The sequence below is a fragment of the Limanda limanda genome, chromosome 20 (assembly GCF_963576545.1).
Source record: "Limanda limanda chromosome 20, fLimLim1.1, whole genome shotgun sequence".
In the NCBI taxonomy this organism is placed as follows: domain Eukaryota; kingdom Metazoa; phylum Chordata; class Actinopteri; order Pleuronectiformes; family Pleuronectidae; genus Limanda; species Limanda limanda.
The window spans coordinates 6,461,937-6,481,804 of record NC_083655.1 but is presented as its reverse complement, the minus strand read 5'-3'; the positions used below and the strand labels follow the sequence as shown (position 1 = coordinate 6,481,804).

The 19,868-nt window shown below is 39.5% G+C and overlaps 1 protein-coding gene across 1 annotated transcript; it reads left to right on the top strand.

The window, feature by feature from the left end:
- The first annotated feature begins 6,142 nt into the window (after window positions 1-6,142).
- Window positions 6,143-17,412, top strand: ncapg2 (non-SMC condensin II complex, subunit G2). Its single transcript, XM_061094076.1, has 27 exons — window positions 6,143-6,175; window positions 6,406-6,485; window positions 8,606-8,788; window positions 9,605-9,719; window positions 9,840-9,997; window positions 10,162-10,296; window positions 10,401-10,495; window positions 10,574-10,730; window positions 10,818-10,910; window positions 10,988-11,113; window positions 11,201-11,380; window positions 11,623-11,775; window positions 11,910-12,132; window positions 12,257-12,354; window positions 12,771-12,938; window positions 13,027-13,097; window positions 13,212-13,365; window positions 13,503-13,676; window positions 13,819-13,935; window positions 14,315-14,452; window positions 15,175-15,274; window positions 15,427-15,629; window positions 16,161-16,295; window positions 16,460-16,563; window positions 16,730-16,830; window positions 16,936-17,035; window positions 17,151-17,412. The coding sequence occupies exons 2-27, from the start codon at window positions 6,408-6,410 to the stop codon at window positions 17,203-17,205; spliced, it is 3,414 nt and encodes a 1,137-aa protein (XP_060950059.1). The 5' UTR covers window positions 6,143-6,175; window positions 6,406-6,407; the 3' UTR covers window positions 17,206-17,412.
- Window positions 17,413-19,868: the final 2,456 nt, after the last annotated feature.

Here is a 19,868-nt window from a genome sequence, read left to right as displayed (position 1 = left end):
CTATATCTCTGTATGGAGATGATACTGGGGAATGTTTTGGACTGTCGTAATGTGATGTATGCTTTACTGGGACCATCAATCATGTTGACGAAAGTGCTGCCAAGTTTAGCCCCTGACCTTTTCTCATCATGTCTGCTTCAGAGTTCCTGCTCGATCAGCAGAAAATCAGACGCTGCATTAGGCTACCTCCTCCTGAACATCTGGTTTTGGGGAAACAACCTCACAGATTAAAATTAAGATACATTTATTTGTCCCAAACACATGCACAGACATGCACAAGCCCACTCATGCAAGGAGGGAAATTTATCCTCTGCTTTTAACCCATCTGGTGCAGGACACACAGAGCAGTGAGCAGCCATGTACTGCGCCCGGGGAGCAGATGTTGGGGGAGTAAGGTGCCTTGCTCAGGGGCACTAGACAGGGTAGGGAGAATCCTCTTGGATTTTTGGACAGATCCATCCAGGTTCGTCTTTTTGTTGTTTCTCCGTGGAGTCGAACCAGAGACGAACCAGAGACCTTTTCTGCCCATAGTCCAAGTTTCTGCCACTAGTCCATCGCCTCTCACATCAGATTGATCAGCTTTGTAATCCATATAAATGTGAAGTTTATGAGTCTAAAGCATTGCCTTACATAATTAAATCATACATGAGGTTTTAAACAATGTAATATTTTGTTGTTGCACACGCATGCATTCGATTTCCCACACCTGTTAAACATTTATTTAAAAGTGCTTTATTAACAAGAAGATATTCTGTTCATCTAGAAAATATGAAATTGATCAACATTATCATTTTGAAGCTACTTAGTGGATCACACAAACTTGATGATCCTGACTTGTGGCCCAACCATCAGTGTGAGGTATGTACCACTAGATGGAGATAAAGGATCACGCAGTCAGAATAAGTATCGGAACATTCCCCAATCCCCATTGTGTTATTATTTTATTAAACTAACAGACAACATGGAGCTTTGTCGTAACATAATAGGAGTTAGGTTTTACAGTTCTCTGTTGTTTTTTGGGGCGGCTGTGGCTCAGGGGTTAGAGCGGTTGTCCTCTAACTGAAAAGGTTCAATCCCAGTCTTCCACTTGTACTGTAAAGTGCTTTGAGTCTTCATCAGGATTAGAAAAGTGTTATACAAATACAGACCATTAAGAAATGTTCTGGTCCAGCTGTTAAAACTCGTGTTAAACGAGTTTGTCTTTCCTCTTAAAAGTTTCTACCTTCATCTTGTTTGACGTTTTGTAAATCATTTGTCAATTTGTCTGTTTATTACAGCATCCCTCATGTCTCTGGCTGTAGCTGATATAAATACACTTATGTTATTCATTTATTTTACGCACCTGTTTGTTGGGAACAAATTGTGACATGGTCGTATTTCATCCCTGATCGCAGTCGAAATGAGAAGAGCTGTTGTTTGAGACTGTGGAATATGATTATGACGATGGTGATAAATAATATTGTACTAAGTGGATTTGTATCACAGGAGGAACTCAGCTTTTGAAATTTATGTCTCGGCTGTAATTGATACTTTTTTTTGTCAATTTAATCAGTTTTTCTAAAGGTGAAGGACACACACACACACACACACACACACACACACTATAATTTAGTGCTGCAGTCCTTTCAGGTGTCCTACAGGAATCAAGCAGGAACAGAGAAACCTCCTGTTTTGATTATGTCATCGTTTTAATCACTGGTCTGACTTCACTGACTGAAAATGTATTCATGTGTATGCTGACAATGTATAGATGGATTTCTATGTGATTAATGGATTGTTTTGTGTTGTCACATGTTTTCTTCTGCACAGTGCAATCGCTCACATCTACCTATCATTGAGTTAAGCAATTTGTGTATAGTGTTGTTTGTGAGTCACTGTCCAAACACTTTGAGAATTAAACCTAGGGAGATATTTTGATCCATTATCGTGGGCAGTGTTTTCCTTACAGCTGTGGCAGCCTGGCAGCATGCACAACACCAAGCGACCCTGAAACTAATCCCTCCCATGAAAAATGTCTATTTCCATTAATTCTATGGCCATAACTGTGTGTACATTCCCTAGATTCCTTTGTACAGTTTATTCCTTTCTATTTAAAATACAATACATGCATATGTCTCTTTATTTTCCAATGTGTGGGCTGTTCACTGAGCAGCTTATTAAACAAGATGAGCTTATAAATGCTTTTCCCTTCGTTCTCGGGCGGATCTGTCAGAATTTGACAGGTCTTAAATCGAGACCAAACCGATTTGTTCTACTAAAATCGGTGAAATAAACACCATATGCTCGACAGATGGGCTGAATGGAAGCCTGGGGCAGTTGTACAATAAAACAGTGAAGAGAGAAAACACCTGTGTTTTTCTTTTTTTGTTCATATTCACATTGTTTCACACAAGGGGGAAACAAGAACAATTGTCTTGTTTGCTGTCCAAAAATCAATCACAGAAACTTTACACTGAAATAGACTAAAAACACTCCATGCATGGTATCTCACTGTAATAACTAATCACTTGTATGTAGCTCCAGACAGAGTTTGTATTTCACCTTATTCATATTCTTTTATGAGGCTGACTGAACATATTTTGAGCCTTGCAGCTTTTGTCACTAATCTTCTCTAATTTAATTTGACACCCAGCTCCTCCCGCAATCTTCAAATCCTCAAATGGCAATATCCACACACACACACACACACACACACACGCAGGGATCCAGTATCTTCCTGATTTCCCCACCAGTCAGTCAGACACAGAATTATACATTCCTGATTATTCTCTGCTCGGAGATAATTACGGTGCCTGGGCCATTGATTAATTCATGCAAAAATTCAATTTCATAGACGTGCTGTGCCACCGCCGCTCTCATGACATTCTCCCTGTCACATGGAGTGTCACTTGAAGCCAGTCTCCCTGTGCATTCAACGGTTTCATTTGCATTTTACAAGAATGCTTCACCGCCGGACCGTTGGACCGTAACCTACCCAACCCCCTACACTTCCATCACACATATACCCTACAGCATATATGATGTTGTGTCACATATGTAGTGATGTACAAGATATCACCTTTATGGTAAGTCTCCCTGCCTTGACACAAAGCACTTGACAAAACTAATATCCATTATACCCTGGGCATGAACAGTTCTCTTCGGCAGCTGCTGATCAGTTGTAGTGCTGGAGCTGCTAGTCTGCTTGCCCGAAATGACTTTTTGCTGTCGAGGCCAAATTTCCCATCTGCTCACCTTTTGTTTTGTCGTTTTATCTATGAAATATTTCACTGACAGTCTAGGAACAATGCCAGACATTTTCCATTTTGTCCCCCCCGAGATAACACAGCTAATGGTGCGGGGAAGCAAACATTTAACCTTTCAGTTTCTAAACATAATGAATGCATCGTGAATAGAAAAAACTGTTAGGTTTTTATGTGGTGTGTGAATTCCTTTAATTCAACATGAATGGGTGATGGCTAATTTATGATGGATTACATATTACACATCAAATTATCCTCATTTGGCTGTAATGAAATGTCAAATCACATATCGCACAGAAAGCAGCACCAATGTCATCTTCTTTACCTTCTGCTTCTTAGTTTGTTCCTATAAGCCCAGGAAATGACACATACTGAAATAACATCTTCCAAGTTTTGTTTCTAATCTCTTGTAGACACTTAGACTGTTACAAGAATACAAAAAAAGCAAATGTTTCTTCCATTTTGCACAGGCTTAAGTACGGCACTGCATAGGAGTGCTAAATTATGGCCTATTGCATATAGTGGGTGTAGATATCACAGTAAATGTCATCATCTCCACCAGTAATGGGCTCCCTGCTTCCAAGTTCCATTGATTTTCTTCTATAATTGTGAAGGGAAAAGAGTAGAGGGGAAACAGAGGAATCACTAACAGTTTATTTATCTGAAAAGGAACAGAGACTTAAGGCAAGTGCAGTGGTCATCGTGAAACTAATCCTTTCTTTGCGTTTACCATTTATTAGTCAGGGTCAGTATTTTTAGTTTTTCTTGTCAGTGATACACAATGCATTGTGCGGCCATGATGGGAGCATGTGGACGTGAAGCATTTGTTTCTGTCGCTGTTTGGTTTGCAAGAGGACCAGATTAACATTTTAGGGATTTGCTGCGAGATTCCTGGTGATGCTCCCTGGTGAAATATGAAAGTAAAATATGGTCTAAAGCAGGTTTTCCTTTCCTATACAAGTGAACATATTAAATCTACTACTGTATGTGGTTATTTTGAGATGCTCCATTGATTTGGGATTTTGTAAATCTACAAAAACCTCCAATATCACTGCCCAAAACCAAGTCTTGCATGTAAAATGAACAATCCTCTAACCTCATGTTAGAAAAGTCAATTTGTTTCAGCTTGTTGAGCAGTGCCCTTGAGACGAGTAAGAAAGCAAAGTGATATGGGGTCATATGAACTTATTTCCACTTAAAAAACAAATTAACATGTGAGTCACTTGCACCAGTGCATGTTGGGTGTTTAAAACACCCTTGGAAGAGGAATAAAACTACAAAATGGACCTTACAGAATAATTCCCCCTGAGCACTGGACTCTGATCGATAGCAGATGTTTGGTACAGAATAAATAAAATCACGTGCTCTACTACAGGGATTTTCAACCGGGGGTCCGTGTCGGCATTGCAGGGGGTCCGCGAAATTCGCTTTGATATTTCAACACATTTCCAGATTACTCTTGAATATTGTGAAAAATATTCAAAATAAAAAAAATATGTCTAAAATAATATAAAGGTGCTGGTGATCATGAGGTTAAACTAAAGTAGGCCTCAATTGTTTGTGTGATATTGTATGATTAATATTTGTGACATATTCTGCATTACTTTGTCATCTTCCCTCTTCAGTTGTAGCCCCAGTTTATGTGGATTATTATTGATCACCGTTACTTTAACGTTCTATCAACACGTCAGCTACACATCTGTACATTTTAGTCATAAACGTTATATATTGAAGTACATATGGTTCTGAGATGCAGTACAACTACAAACTGCATTTTAATTTTGTTTTCAATTCTTAAGCACTGAAAATCACCGTTATTGTTGTTTTTTCACAGATTTTTCTAGATTTGTTTGAAGTTTTTAAATAACACCAAAATGGAAAACCAAAAGTTAAAACTTCCTTCTATCCACATGCACGCATGCACCCACACACACGTGTCCCTTGGACAAAACCAGTTGAAAACCCCTGCTCTACTAAATGGCCATCATGGACTCTCAGAATCACGGAGTTTGGCAGATAAACACAACAACATAAAACAATAAAACATGTTGATATTATATATCATTTTATACAATAATATTGTATTTTGCACACTCTGTCTACATATTCTTACACTCATAGTACATTATATGATCTATTGTATAGTTAAATACTTATATTTATACCTCTACTATATATCATATACTATATCATACCCTCTGTATATTCTTTGTATACATAAGTCTATATACACATATTTATACATGTATACATGTTATAATTATTATTATTATATTACTATTACTATTATTATTATATATAGTGTTGCTGCCATTATTACTATATACTGCTTTTATATTGGTATAATTACTATCATATATAAATATATATTATGTTATATTATATACTATATATACTGTACTATTTTTATATACTGTCTAACAATAACATTACCATCACATCATCAGTACTATTACCATCATCTTGCCACTGCACCTTATCTACCTATTTATCTTGTGTTTCTGTTTTTTATTCTTACTACCTCAATATTTGTTATTTTATTCTATTCTATTGTATTTTATTGTATTCAAATATACCGGCTGCTATGACAACTTAATTTCCATTCGGGGATGAATAAAGTAATCTATCTATCTATCTATCTATCTATCTATCTATCTATCTATCTATCTATCTATCTATCTATCTATCTATCTATCTATCTATCTATCTATCTATCTACACAACAACATAAAACAATAAAACACACGCGGGGATTTGTCGGCATCAAGCGGCAGAAGAGGCGAAGTGCAGCTACGTGTCTACGTCAATAAGCACGCACGACGTCGTGACGCGCCACCTCGACGTATTCTGAATTTTGCGCGGGTTCAGTGCTCCATAAGCAGTCTATGGTTCCGTGTTGTTATGGTCGTGTGTCCGGAAATCATCGCAAAAAGGTAAATTAAGACTTTACTCTTACATATCTCCATCCAGCTCTGATCTGAAGACACAACATGGCTGTTCACGACTCACGACGTGACTCCAACACTCGTTTATAACACTTTGAAACTCCGCAGCTGTTTGTTTTGGTTCGTTAAAGTAACTTGACAGTACAGTTGTTTTAAAAGTTAACGAGACTTTTGTTCCTTCGCAGATTCTCTGGACACTTTCTCCTCTGCACCTGAAGTCATGTCGAAGAGAGAATTGTTTGTGGAAGCTGCGTGTGCGGACAACGTGGAGCAGTTCCTCCATTTCATCAAGTTACATGTGAGTACATTTATATAAAGTGATATAAAACAAGAGGAAATGTTCTGAAGCAGCTCAGGCTGGATTCAGTAGGTAGGTGAGAAGATGGTGAGTAGACACTTAAACGTAATGCTACAAAAACTACTACACAACTTAAATGCAGGTTTAAGATACAACTTCAGTGATGGAAACTGGCTTGTTAGATAGATAGAGAGAGAGATAGAAGGAAAGAAAGATGGAGAAGAATGCTGATGTAAGATAATTAGACAGATGAAAAGAAAGATAGATGATAAACATAGATAAAGAGATAGAGAGATAGATAGATGGATAGAAAAGGAGAGATAGGGAGAGATCGATAGATAGACAGATTGATAGATAGATAGATAGATAGATAGATAGATAGATAGATAGATAGATAGATAGATAGATAGATAGATAGAAGGAAAGAAAGATGGAGAAGAATGCTGATGTAAGATAATTAGACAGATGAAAAGAAAGATAGATGATGAAAAAATAGATAGATAGATAGATTGATAGATTACTTTATTCATCCCCGAAGGGAAATTAAGTCGTCATAGCAGCCGGTATATTTGAATACAATAAAATACAATACAATAAGATAAAATAAATAATATTGAGGTAGAAAGAATAAAAACAGAAACACAAGATAAATAGGTAGATAAGGTGCAGTGGCAAGATGATGGTAATAGTACTGATGATATGATGGTAACGTTATTGTTAGACAGTATATAAAAATAGTACAGTATATATAGTATATAATATAACATAATATATATTTATATATGATAGTAATTATACCAATATAATAGCAGTATTAGTAATAATGGCAGCAACAGTATATATAATAATAATAGTAAATATAATAATAATAATAATAACATGTACACATGTATAAATATGTGTATATAGACTTATATATACAAAGAATATACAGAGAGTATGATATAACATGTGATATAGAGTAGAGGTATAAATATAAGTATTTGACTATACAAAAGATAATATAATATACTATTAGTGTAAGAATATGTAGACAGAGTGTGCAAAAGACAATATTATCGTATAAAATGATATATAATATCATTAGAGCAGCAGGTATCAGAGACATGAGAATATAGAACACAAATAAGAAATCAAATGAAAACAGAATGTGTACATGATGATAATACAAAGCCATTTACACCTCTCACTATCTAATTCTGTTAATATACAAATATACTGTATTTGCGCATTATTAGAAGTATATATTGCCTTTTCCCATTGAGCAGCACAAACCTGGAACACTGAACCCATGAAATACACCCCGCCTATAGTGTATTTATATATATTTATATATTTTTTATTTTTATCCTGCTCATAGTGTATTCATCGTCCTTATATCTTACAATTCCTGTTAATACTGTAACATTCCATATTTATTTCTAATGTACAGATCTTATTTATTGACATTTTCACTTTAATATGCACAATACTCTGCACTTTTACTGCCTTTTTTGCACTTCTGGTTAGACGCTAAACTGCATTTCGTTGTATATGTAGTTGTACTGTGCAATGACAATAAAGTTGAATCAAAAGGATAAAAAAAAAAATCAAAATTAAGGAACATCAGAACTTTCAACTAATTTTCCACTTCTGTAAAACAATATTTACTGAATACTCATGTCATCATTTGAAATAGTCTTGTTATTGATAATCAAATTCCCTTCTCTGTCTCCTTTTAATTGTCAAAATTTTACCAATTTTGAGCCGGGAACTGCAGGTGGAAATTATATATATTTGTAAATAGGGTTAGTTAATTTAATGAATATATAATGATAATACAAATTGTAAACTGTAGTACTTGTTAAATATAGCAATTTGATGTCTAAAATCAAATGTCTCAAACTCTTGAGTGTGATATTATTCTGCAAATATTGTAGTTACTATGCTTTATGTGTCATTGTTTCAATTAGTTTATGAAATGATAATAAAAAATAGGACACATGCTTCCAGAAGATAAATCCTGTGTCCATCACATCTTCTGCATTAGCGCGACTCCTGGATCTAAACACAGAGAGATTTTGAAGCTGATATCTGAGCTCTGTGTCTCAAGTTGTTTTTGCCCTCCTCCTTTTGAGCAGAAGGACAAAGCGGAGCCCTTCAATGTGGAGGAGGTGGTGCAGGAGATGCCCAGAGACCAGAGGGAGGCTCTGTGGGGAAGACTGGATTCGCTCCTTCAACACTTCCTGCAGGTGTTACCTCCCGGGCGCTGGGAGGAGGCCAGAGAGGAGGCTGGAGGAGAAGGGGAGTCAGCTGTCGACCCTGTGAGTTCACCAGTTAGATTATTGTAGAACAAGCTTTACCATCTTATCTCTTAGGTTTCTTTTGTTGCCATATTTATTTTTGTCATATACATAGTACAGGACTGTGCAAAGAACCATTGATTTTAGATTTCTTTGTGAATTTTAAGCCATGGGATTCGGCATGTACCAACATGAAAGGAACTGAGACTAAAAGCAAGTGCAATGTGGTCATCGTGAAACTGATCCTTTCTTTGCGTTTACTATTTATTAGTCAGGGTCAGTATTTGGGGTTTTCTTGTCAGTGATACACAATATGATGCATAGTGCGGCAATGCCGGAATCATGTGGACGTGAAGCATTTGTTTCTGTCGCTGTTTGGTTTGGAAGAGGACCAGATTAACATTTTAGGGATTTGCTGCGAGATTCCTGGTGATGCTCCCTGGAGAAATATGAAAGTAAAATATGGTCTAAAGCAGGTTTTCCATTCCTATACAAGTGAACATATTAAGTCTACTACTGTATGTGGTTATTTTGAGATGTTCAATTGATTTGGGATTTTGTAAATCTACAAAAACATCCAATATCATTGCCCAAAACCAAGTCTCGCCATGTAAAATGAACAATCCTCTAACCTCATGTTAGAAAAGTCAATTTGTTCTTTTGTTGCCATATTTATTTTTGTCATATACATAGTACAGGACTGTGCAAAGAACCATTGATTTTAGATTTCTTTGTGAATTTTAAGCCGAGGGATTCGGCATGTACCAACATGATTTTCCCACCAGTTGCACAGAATTGTTTGCATTTGAACATCTCTCTGTTTTTCTCTTCCTTCAGAAACATGTCATGGCTGTTGTGGATGGCGTCGCTCTGGTGGCTTCAGCGTCTCTAAAGGTTTTACAAGACGGTGACACCTACCAGGCCCTTCTGAAAGTTGCTCACAAACTTCACAGTGGGTGTTTTTGCCAATTTTCTCTCCCGCTGCGCTTCATTTCAAAACGACAGATGTATTATTTTTCTTGTTTGGCAGGAAACTAGTTTCTGATCTCTCTCTCTGTGTTTCCCCCCCCAGCTGTTCTGGCGTCCCTGCCCGTCTCCGATGCTCCTTTGCAGCTCCATATCCACACCCTCTGCGTGGCTTGGTGGAAGAAAGGGATGAAAGAGAGAGAACAGTTTGGTCGCACCGCTTTTCTCATCTCTCTGCAGAAAAGTCTCATTGTGAAGAAACCGGTCAGTTTGTGACTTTTCATCATTATGTTCTGTTTACTAATGGGACAATATGGCCTCACCGTCCTGCCACAAGCATCTGTTCAGCGCTGAAAGCACTTTAGTTCACTTTAGTGGGCCTGACGTCCTTCTCGTATAACACTTTCTCATCTTGCATCTGTTGTCAGGGTGTTGAGATCCAACGACTCTGGAGTCTCCATGATGTGCTTCTGAGGCTGGACTACACATCGGAAGACAACAAGCAAATCGTTGACTTGCTGCTTCAGTGTTTTCAACATCCTGTTTACGTGAGAAATGACGACGTGAGTAGAGCGAAATCTAACCATTGTGTGTTCGTGTGACTCGTTTGGTGTTCCGTCTTATTTTTCTATGAGCTGTCAACCTGATGATGTGTGTGTTGTCACAGGGGAAGCGGTTGCTGGTGTTTCTTTTCAGCTGGAACGTGGACTTCATCTCATTTATTCATGGCACCATCAAAAACCAGCTGGAGTTTTTTAACAAGTAAGAAGCCGACTTAACTCCGCTTGACAGATCCAAATTTTCCCTTCATCTCACCCGACTATTAACTTGTTTGTTCAGAACCGTAATAATTCACATCACGGAGATCTACTTCAGAGCATGGAAGAAGGCTACTGGCGACTTCTTGGAGCAGATTGAGATCTTGTGCATTCAGGATTACATGCAGTGTGCCATCCTCCTTCACAGAGCCTCTCCTCTCCATGCCAAAGTCCGACAGGTAGTTTTGTCTCCCAGCTGTATTATTTTTCTGGTGTTGCCATGATGTTCACTGTCTAATCCCTGAACTCCCTGCTCTTGTTTGCAGATTGTGAACTATTTCCACACAAGGAAGGGCTGCAACAAAGTGGACACAATGCTCCATAATCTCTACAAGCCTATCCTCTGGAAAGCTTTAAATGTGCGCACACAGACTTTCAAATGCATGTGTTGCATTACTTTATTCTCGTCTAACATGCTACTGTTTGATTTGTTCAGGCTCCGAACTTTGAGGTACGTGCAAGTGCCACCTTGCTTTTCGCCGAGGCCTTCCCAGTGCACAACCCCGATCAGACCAATGAGCATATAGATGACACCATTCAAAGGCAGTTGGACACAATAATGGTGGGAACTGTTTTCACACTGTTACCACTTTTTTTTTGTCATGATTTGGAGAAAGTAAAACCTCTAGCGGTTGTGTATCGTCCTCAGGCCCTGCTCACAGACCCTCACCCCGCCGTGCGCTCGAGTGCCGTCCTGGGAGTCTGTAAGATCCTGGCGAAGTGCTGGGAGCTTCTCCCTCCCACGATTATCACTGACTTCCTAAAGAAGCTGGTGAACGAGTTGTCAATTGACACCAGTTCCCCTGATGTCCGTTGTTCAGTCTTCCAGGTAGGAATTACAGTTTTTATGTGAAAATGAAGTCTTATGTTTTCCTCAAGTTAACTGTGAGGATTGAATCCTATCCAAGATTTAAGATGAGGACATTTTTAGCAAACTAACTGTTCTTGTCCAAATGTTTTGTGAGGCCAAATGAAATGAGATTATTGTTTTGATTTATTATTGCACAGCGCGTGTTATGGGCAGTGAACTGGATATTGAATTGCTTGTGGTTTGTGCGATGCTTCCCCTAGAGTCTGACCCTCGTCCTGGACAACGGTCTCAGCCATCCGCTGCTGGAAAAACTCCTGCCCACTGCCAAGTACAGCCTTCACGACAACTCCGAGAAAGTCCGCATAGCTTTCCTTGAAATGCTGCTCAAGGTCAAGGCGGTGCGAGCGGCCAAGGTACGGCATCGGTTGGGTTTGTTTTGTTGCTTAATGGAGGAAGCCACTAATGTTCTCTCACTGTGAAATGAAACCTGCATTTCTGTTCTTTTCTGCTCATAACGCTCATAAGCTGTTTGTCTCTCACTCTCCAGTTCTGGGACGTGAGCAGCATTGACCACCTGCTGGCCCGTCTGGCAATCGATTCTGAGTCGGTCTCCAAGCGTATCGCCGATCTGCTCTTTAAGTCCTTCTTCCCTGTGGACGAGACGGACAGGGAGTGGTGCTGTCGGTGCATCACCCTCATACAGATGAACCCCATGGCTGCCAGGAAGTTCTACCAGCATACTTACAGATACACTACCCCAGCTACCATAAGTACGTGCTGTGTGTAGGTCAATGAGACACAGTTTGTTTTTTGCACATACAAAATATAGTTTGTCCAGTGTGATTTCAAGCCCTCGTCCATAATCTAAACACCTCTGCTCTTCTTCTTCTCCAGTAAAGATGATGTTGGCCATTCGCCGTGTGCTGAACAGCTCTATCCGGTCTGACTTTGACGTGACGGAGATTGACGACAGTATGAAGGAAAACAGCCAAGTAAGAGAAGCTGATTGTAACAGAGAAAAAAAAGAAATGCTTCAGCCCCACAAACTAAACTTGGTCTTTAGAGCTGTTATGTAGTTTTACTTTAGTTTCATGTAGGGATTCAGCTAACAACTTTAACAGGTCATTAAATTGCACATTGTTTCCTCAAATTAGTTTTATTTAATACAACCAACACTCCAAGAACCAAATATGTTCAATCAACACTTCTATCACAAAGAGAACCTCCTCACGTTTGAGGAGTTTAATCCTGAAAATGCCTTTTTTTCAGGACTAATAGTCTTTTTAATAAATAATGCAAAAGAAATTAATAGTTGTTAGTCTCTAATATTTAATGACTTGTATGTGAAGGTAAACTGAGTGTTTACTTTGAGATTGTGGAGATCAAGTCTGGGTTTTGATCCCAGCAGGCTGCACCTGTTTTGGGGAAGGACATGGCTGTTGTGTCGGGTCTGCTGGAGGTCGTGGTCATCCTGTGGAGAAGTGTCGAGCCGTCCCTGAAACAAAACAAAGAGGCCCAGGAGTACACGTTTGCCAAGTTTGGAAATGTCATGTCCAAATACTTCCAGACCTTTGAGGTACAGTCAGCTGTAGAGTTCGTATTATTCACATTTTCCTACCAGATAAGAAGACTTATTCGAGTGGGACTTTATTTTTCTTTCTCAGGATGAGCGTTGCACCGTTCCTCTCGTACAACTGGCCTCGCTTATGCCTCCAGCTGCAGTTCCAACATTCAGGTGAGCAGTAAAACACCTTGTCTCCTTTTACACGTTATGTTAAGTTTAAAACCCATTTTTCTTTTTTCTTTTACTGACTAACCTGTCGCCCTCATTTTGCATTGTCCCTCGCAGCTGTAGCGTTTTGTCCAGGCTGAAGAAGTTGGAACCAGGAGCTGTGGCAGCACAGTACAGCCAGCTGTTAGACTGCATGTGCAGCTGGGGTCAGGCCGCTGACATCCTCGAGCTCGTCTCTGAATGGCTCACTGAAGCTCTGCCCAAGCAAAGGGTGAGTTAGCACGACATGTCAAAGAGCTGGAAACAGACAAGAAGCGCAAAAGATTTGTTATATGCTCGATTCGGTTTTTTTTTAAGCTCAGATTTGAATGAAAAGAGGTTTAACAGTTATATTCCTATCATCTTCAGGAAAAAGCTAACGCCAGTCGAAAGGTGCACATCCAGGAGGCGGTGGAGGCCAAACCCGACCTGGCACTGGTTTTCCTTGAGTACCTGTTCAGCAACACCTCCACAAGAGAGGAAGTCATGGCGCTGGGTCAGATACCACTGCATCAGCTCCTCACAGTTCTGGGAAACTGGAAGGTATGTTGGATATCATTCACTATTATTAAATCTCAACAGAGCTGAAACATTTACCTAATTATCCTGCAATAGTAACATCCATCCACCCATGCTGTTGTATGAATTGTTCCTCAGATATATGATTCAGTGTTTGTCTCCACAGTCGGTGCTGCACACTCACCTCAGCTCCACTGCAGACGATCAACCAAAGCCCAGTTTGGAGACGGCTCGGAAAGCCTTCCTGCTCCACGGCCGCCTCGGTGCACATCTGCAACATAATGTGAGTGTTTTAATTCACATACATTATGTTTTCCCCTCATTGCACTTTTTAATTCATTTACCAGCTGCAGGTCCGGTGGAAAAACTGAACTCTTTCCTAGATGATCCAGGTTTTTGAGGTGGTTTCCTTTAGGGATGATTTGTTTTTTGCTGTTGATTCAGGTTCTCAGTGCTACAAAAATCCTACTTTAATAAAAGATGAGTTCCATAGTATATGGATTTTTACATTTATGAATAAGAGATGCTTGTTATCCCACTGGTATTGGCAGATACCCTGAACTGAGTTGCTGAATTCGGTATAGAAAATGTTTGATCCCTGTCTCGATTTAATAAAGAGAAGTTAAAGCAAAAAGAGCATTGAACCTTTGCTTCTTCTTTAGGCCTCGGAGGGTCGTGACTACCTGCTCTCCCTGCAGCACACAGCAGCTTGGGTTGCAGAAAGGGTTTTACCCTTCCTGACCAACAGTGCCAACAGTGATGAGGAGAAGTCACAGTCGCTCGCCGCAGAGATAACTGAGGTGAGCAACTGTTACTAATTTAAACACGAAGCTTTGAAAAGCCAAACTTATATGCTGGCGTCCTCAATACTCAGCAACTTGAGGTTTGAACGCCTTTCACTGCGAGATCAGATCTTTCTGTATCAGATGTTATTGAATCTTTTTGGGGCCTGTTGATACTAAAACACGATACTGTTACTTCCTGAATTATTTCTGCGGTAAGATCATCTATTCACATCTTAAAATCAATCAAAGCAAAAATTCTTTCTGTGCAGGGAAATCCAGACTTCAAATTAAATTAAATCACTACTACTTATTCATGGGTTGTTAGTTTCTATATTTGTTTTATCCCTTAATGCCTGATTCTCAGCCTGTGCGGACTTCCAGTTCTGCTCGGTAAATTTAGGGCTGCTCGTAGATTGTTCTCCTCCAGTCACATCCACACTGTACAAATCTCCTGCTCATACTGCCATAGTTAAAATGTGTGTATTTCCTTATTTGTGCCATTATTCTCAGCCTGTCACCAAAGGCTGCATTAATCGGATATTGATACTAAACCTGTGAATGTGATTTTCAGTTTCACTCATATTCATGTAGTGGTTGGGAAACGTTGGAAGCTTCTTCAGGCCACCGGTTACTGAAATGTTTCTTTAGACTCCTGTGTCTTCTCTATTGATTTTGAACTCTCCCTTCTTCGAGTGTGAAATGTTTTTCTTCATCGTGATGTGATGTGTTTTTACCAGAACTTCCTGACAGTGTGCCGAGATGTTTTGCTCGTGGGTTTGGGCGACGAAGAGTTCAAGGGTCAAATCCTCCACCTCTGCTCGCTCGTCCTTCTCTCAGGTGAGTGTTTCAAAACATCTGAAATGATCCATCAAGCAAGAGCTACTGTGAGCTGCATTTTATATTATTGTTGTCATTATTTTATTAAGAGAACACATATTTTAATGTTTCCTAACCTGAATAAACACCTGTGTTTTCCTTTGTGTTTTCAGAGGCCGGCTTTCTCTGTATTCCTGCTGTGTTGCCAATTTTGAAGGAGGTGTCAGCCAGTTATGTGCCTGAAGACAACAAACAGGATCAGGAAAACCAGGAGGATCCCACCACTGTCATTCTGGTTGTGGTGGCCAACATCTTCCAGAAGGTTATAGAGCTCTTAGCTCGCCGCCTGAAGAAGGAACCAGAAGAGGGGAAACTGGTATGTGGATTTTTCCATTTTTGTATTTATTAGGTGTCCTTTATATTTTACATAAACCTTGCTTATTTCTTACTTAATCACTTGCTGTTTTCATAGCAGTTGAAAATACAACAGGAACATTTGATTTGTTTAAAGTACGTCTGCCGTCGCTGTGAAAATGGCTCTTGATTACAGAGCGTCAGTCTTATCAGGAGGTTAATTCTGTTGAGCTCTGTATACGAGTGATTAAGTGGTTTTCATGTCGAGAAAAACGAAGTCTGTCAATTTGTAGACTGCGAAGTCCCACTCCCTGAACTGAAACACAGCTGAACGGTGGATATTACCCATGATCCCCGGCTTCCTGAGCTGCTGCTGTAACAAATCCACCAATATCTGTTTAGAATTCTTTATATTTGAATACTTTCTTGGCTGAATATAGGAGCTAAAGGCTGGTTTGATAAGACGTCTAAGTCTTTTGAACTGATCTACAGTTGAACTGGATCCATTCTGACAATTCAAGTGCTTCCCTGTGTCTCTCTGCCCTGTCTGTAGCTGTGTCAGTCAGCTAAGCCCGGTCTGACAGATTTCCTCCAGGTGGCTCAAACCTGGGACACAGCTCCTCTCATCGGGGTCTTTTCCACTGTGTTGGCTCTCATCATTGTGGAGACGAGACATTTTATGCATAAGGTATGAGCTGTTACGGCAATGAATCAACGCTGTTGCTTTTACCAACATCTCTCTGAAAAGGGCTGAACTCTGTGTATTCCTTAGCAGTTTAAATAAGGGAATGATTTGAGCGGACTTGAATATTTAGTGTGTGTTGTCAGCTGCTGTGCTCGTATGTGTTGAAGATTACACGTCCTGAAGAGGTGATCACCCCAGAGTCAGTGGAGGACATGCCTCATCTGTCCAGCGTCTTGCTGTCTGTCGTCCTCAAGTCGTCGGATGTTAGCAGGTAAACAACCTCAGCCCCTTTTCTCTAACACGGACAGAAAACCCAACGCACCAGTGGGCACATAGCCTCATCTCCTCTGATCCTTTCGACAGTTTAACCTTATTCTTCTGTTTAACACATCCACTGTTGCTCTCGAGCCTTATTTCTTGATGTGGGCTTGTTTCAGGGCGTTCTTGACGGAGGTCAGCTCATCTCTGGAGTCTGACGACCTCATGAGTTTGTATGAACTTGCTGCCGTCCTGCACGTCTTGTCCGTCATCAAACACAGTGAGTATTCACCATGAGAGGGGGAATGTGTTTATAATATCAGGTGTCCTTCTCTTTGCTCTTAAAGATGAATACAGCGTGTGAGACTTTTTTTTTGTTCTGCAGCCGGACAGAGTAAAGCAGGCGTGAAGAGAGCAGCCACATCTGTCCAGCAGCACCTTCAAAAACACGCGGTCAGATCTTTAGACCCCGAAGACATCCAGAGGTGAGTGGAGAGTCATCATGATGTTCACTTTATATAAGATTTTGAAACTGTTAATCATCTTTTCTTTATTTGAGCTGCAATAACCAACTAAACTTTCTATATTTTTCCCCAACAGGATTATTTTTGAATCTTCTGTGATGACTATAAATAAAATTCTGGATTTGGTCTGAAAATTACACAAAGCAAGATTTCAAATTCACTGACCTGGATTTTAAGAAAATATGCTGTTGATTAAAATCTAAATTCTGGGGACAAAATGCAGGTCTGTCCCCATATTTGTCCTCTGTGTGTGTGTATATAATAAATGTACCTGTGTTTGGCTGTTTGCATAGTAGGGTGTAGTGTGTTTTAAGAATAAAGCCAACTGTATCAATCCACACAGAGCTGATGTTTATTTGTTTCTCAGATGTTCATCTTGCTTGTTCTGCACTTTGCAAAGTAGTAATAACCTAAAACAAACAAGCTATAAATCACCCTCTCATGTCTCTGCACTTTTAAAAGGGAACAACGCCATTTCACAAATCCACATGCTTTGACTCTTCATCTGTGAATGTGGACTCCACAGACTGTTTCCTACCTTTAATTAATATGAAAACCTACCTTAATATATTTTACTGCTGTTGTAAATGTAATTAGTTGCTCTGTATCTCTGTATCAATTGTTTTCGTGTTGATTTCATAGCTCTGCAGCCCTTTGTGTTTTTATTATCAGCGTATGTTGTGGTTATTTGTATCACAGCATAAAATTACATTATAGGGATATTACAGTGAGTGGAAAGGGGTGAAAATCAAAAACGATTTTTTACCTTTACCCTCAAGTTCGGCCTGTATCGTTTATTACACTTGGTTTTGACAAGTTGGAAGCAGCTTCCCCTGGTTGGGCACAGTGAGGCTGTCCTTTAGAGGACAAACTGTCTGTCACAATCTGTTGGAAACCGCTTGAACTTGTCCTTGTGAACATAAACCGCAACAGGAAATCAAAACCCCTGCTCTTTGTCCACTTCAGAGTGCTTACCCCAGCCACTCGATCTATTGATGCGAAGTTCACCTACTGATGCTCAAATATTTAAGACATTTAATTCGAACTGTGTTCTTTAGGTGCCACATTTTCTCTGGTTGCAGCGGTAAAAACACGTATTAGATATTCAGCTGTATTAAGAAAAACGCTGTAAAGTTTAGAGGAACTGCTTTAATAAAGCATATAAATGTGAAATGCAGGAAATTAAAATAACACAATTATAGTGGCAAGCCTGTTTACAAAGCTGACGGTTGATTCCGTGAATTCTATAACAGCAAACAATATGGACTAATATTGGACTCTAATTCACCAACACTAGCAGACATGTTCACCATGTTTCCAACTGCATTTCATTGTTTTCCTCAGTGGATGAAATTTACTCCGTAATGTGTGTCCAACAAGCTCTGAGAAACAACGTTTCAACACAAAGAGTAAAGAATTTAAGGGTCAGAATGTTGCATCCCCTCTCTCATACTGGTGCTGCAGGCCAGGTCAGGAAATTATCCTGCTAATCTGTGTGAGACTGTTGATAAGAAGTAATGAAAAAATAGGAGACCCAATGCCACCCATGAATGGACACAATTAACTTGGGCTGAAGAGCAGTTTGCTATTAACCTGAACCACAGGCACGGTTCAATGCTTTATATGTCTGTAGCTGTTGCCATTAAAAGAAATAGATTGTGTTGAACTGGATACAACTCTGTCTGTGTGCTGATCCATAAATGTTTATAACTACACAGACTCCCAGCCTCTTTGACGTGATGAGCGAATTAAACGCTACAATTACAGCATGAATTCCTGCCCCGATGACAGCCCATAATTCATATACACACACACACACACACACACACACACACACACACACGCACACAAGCCTTGCTGTAACCATAACTTAATCCTAGCCTAAAACGTCTTAACCCTAAAAAGAAACCTTTTAAAGTGTGTAAGAATTAGAGAAACGGATACAATATCCGCACTTTGCCAACATGTCCTCACTATATAAGGTTTAATAGTCAAACTGGTCCTCACAAAGACAGAAGAACACAGACACACACACAGGGCTGTCATGGTCAAGGTTTTGGCAGATATCTCCTCATGATTCATTCGTCGCAGCACTTGAATATCAAGAGGTTAGAACAGTCATATTCATATTTATTACTCAGAAACGTACTCAAGTGCTGTATCATCCGTGTTCAAAGCTGATATTTACTGTGGAGGAAACTTCTGTTAATTCAGGTCAGATTTTCATCTTTGGGATCATTTTGGATCATCATTATAAAACCTGTTGTCTCCTCCTGCCTAATGAACTACTCCTGTCTTAGTCATAATTCAAGCTGTAATTATTCAGGTGATTTACCCTCAGGGCTAACGACCCAAAGAACTGGGAGACTTTTAAATAAATGGACACGTTATTTAGAAAAACTGTCGTCTGGAGTCGCTCATTCACAACAGGACAATTGCGATTAAGATGCAAAGGCGGATTTATTGCTTTACTGAAGAGGTGGAAATGGACTTAAGTGTACACTGTACGCTACCTGCACAATAACAACTAGGTTAGCGTTTTATTACTGAACATACTGAGAAGAGCCAGATTTAGTTGGAGGAGACCAAAAACTGAGCGAATATTGGACTTCCATTCAATGCGTGGCAACATTACACTAAATAAATGTGATCATAGCTGCCGGATGTGTAAATAAGCAACTTATTGCGAATAAGTTTGAGTTTTAAAATGTGATAAATATGACAGTAATGTGTTTACAACAAGTTTTTATTGCATATCTAAGTATGGTTGGGATCAGAAAGGTTTTTCATTTGT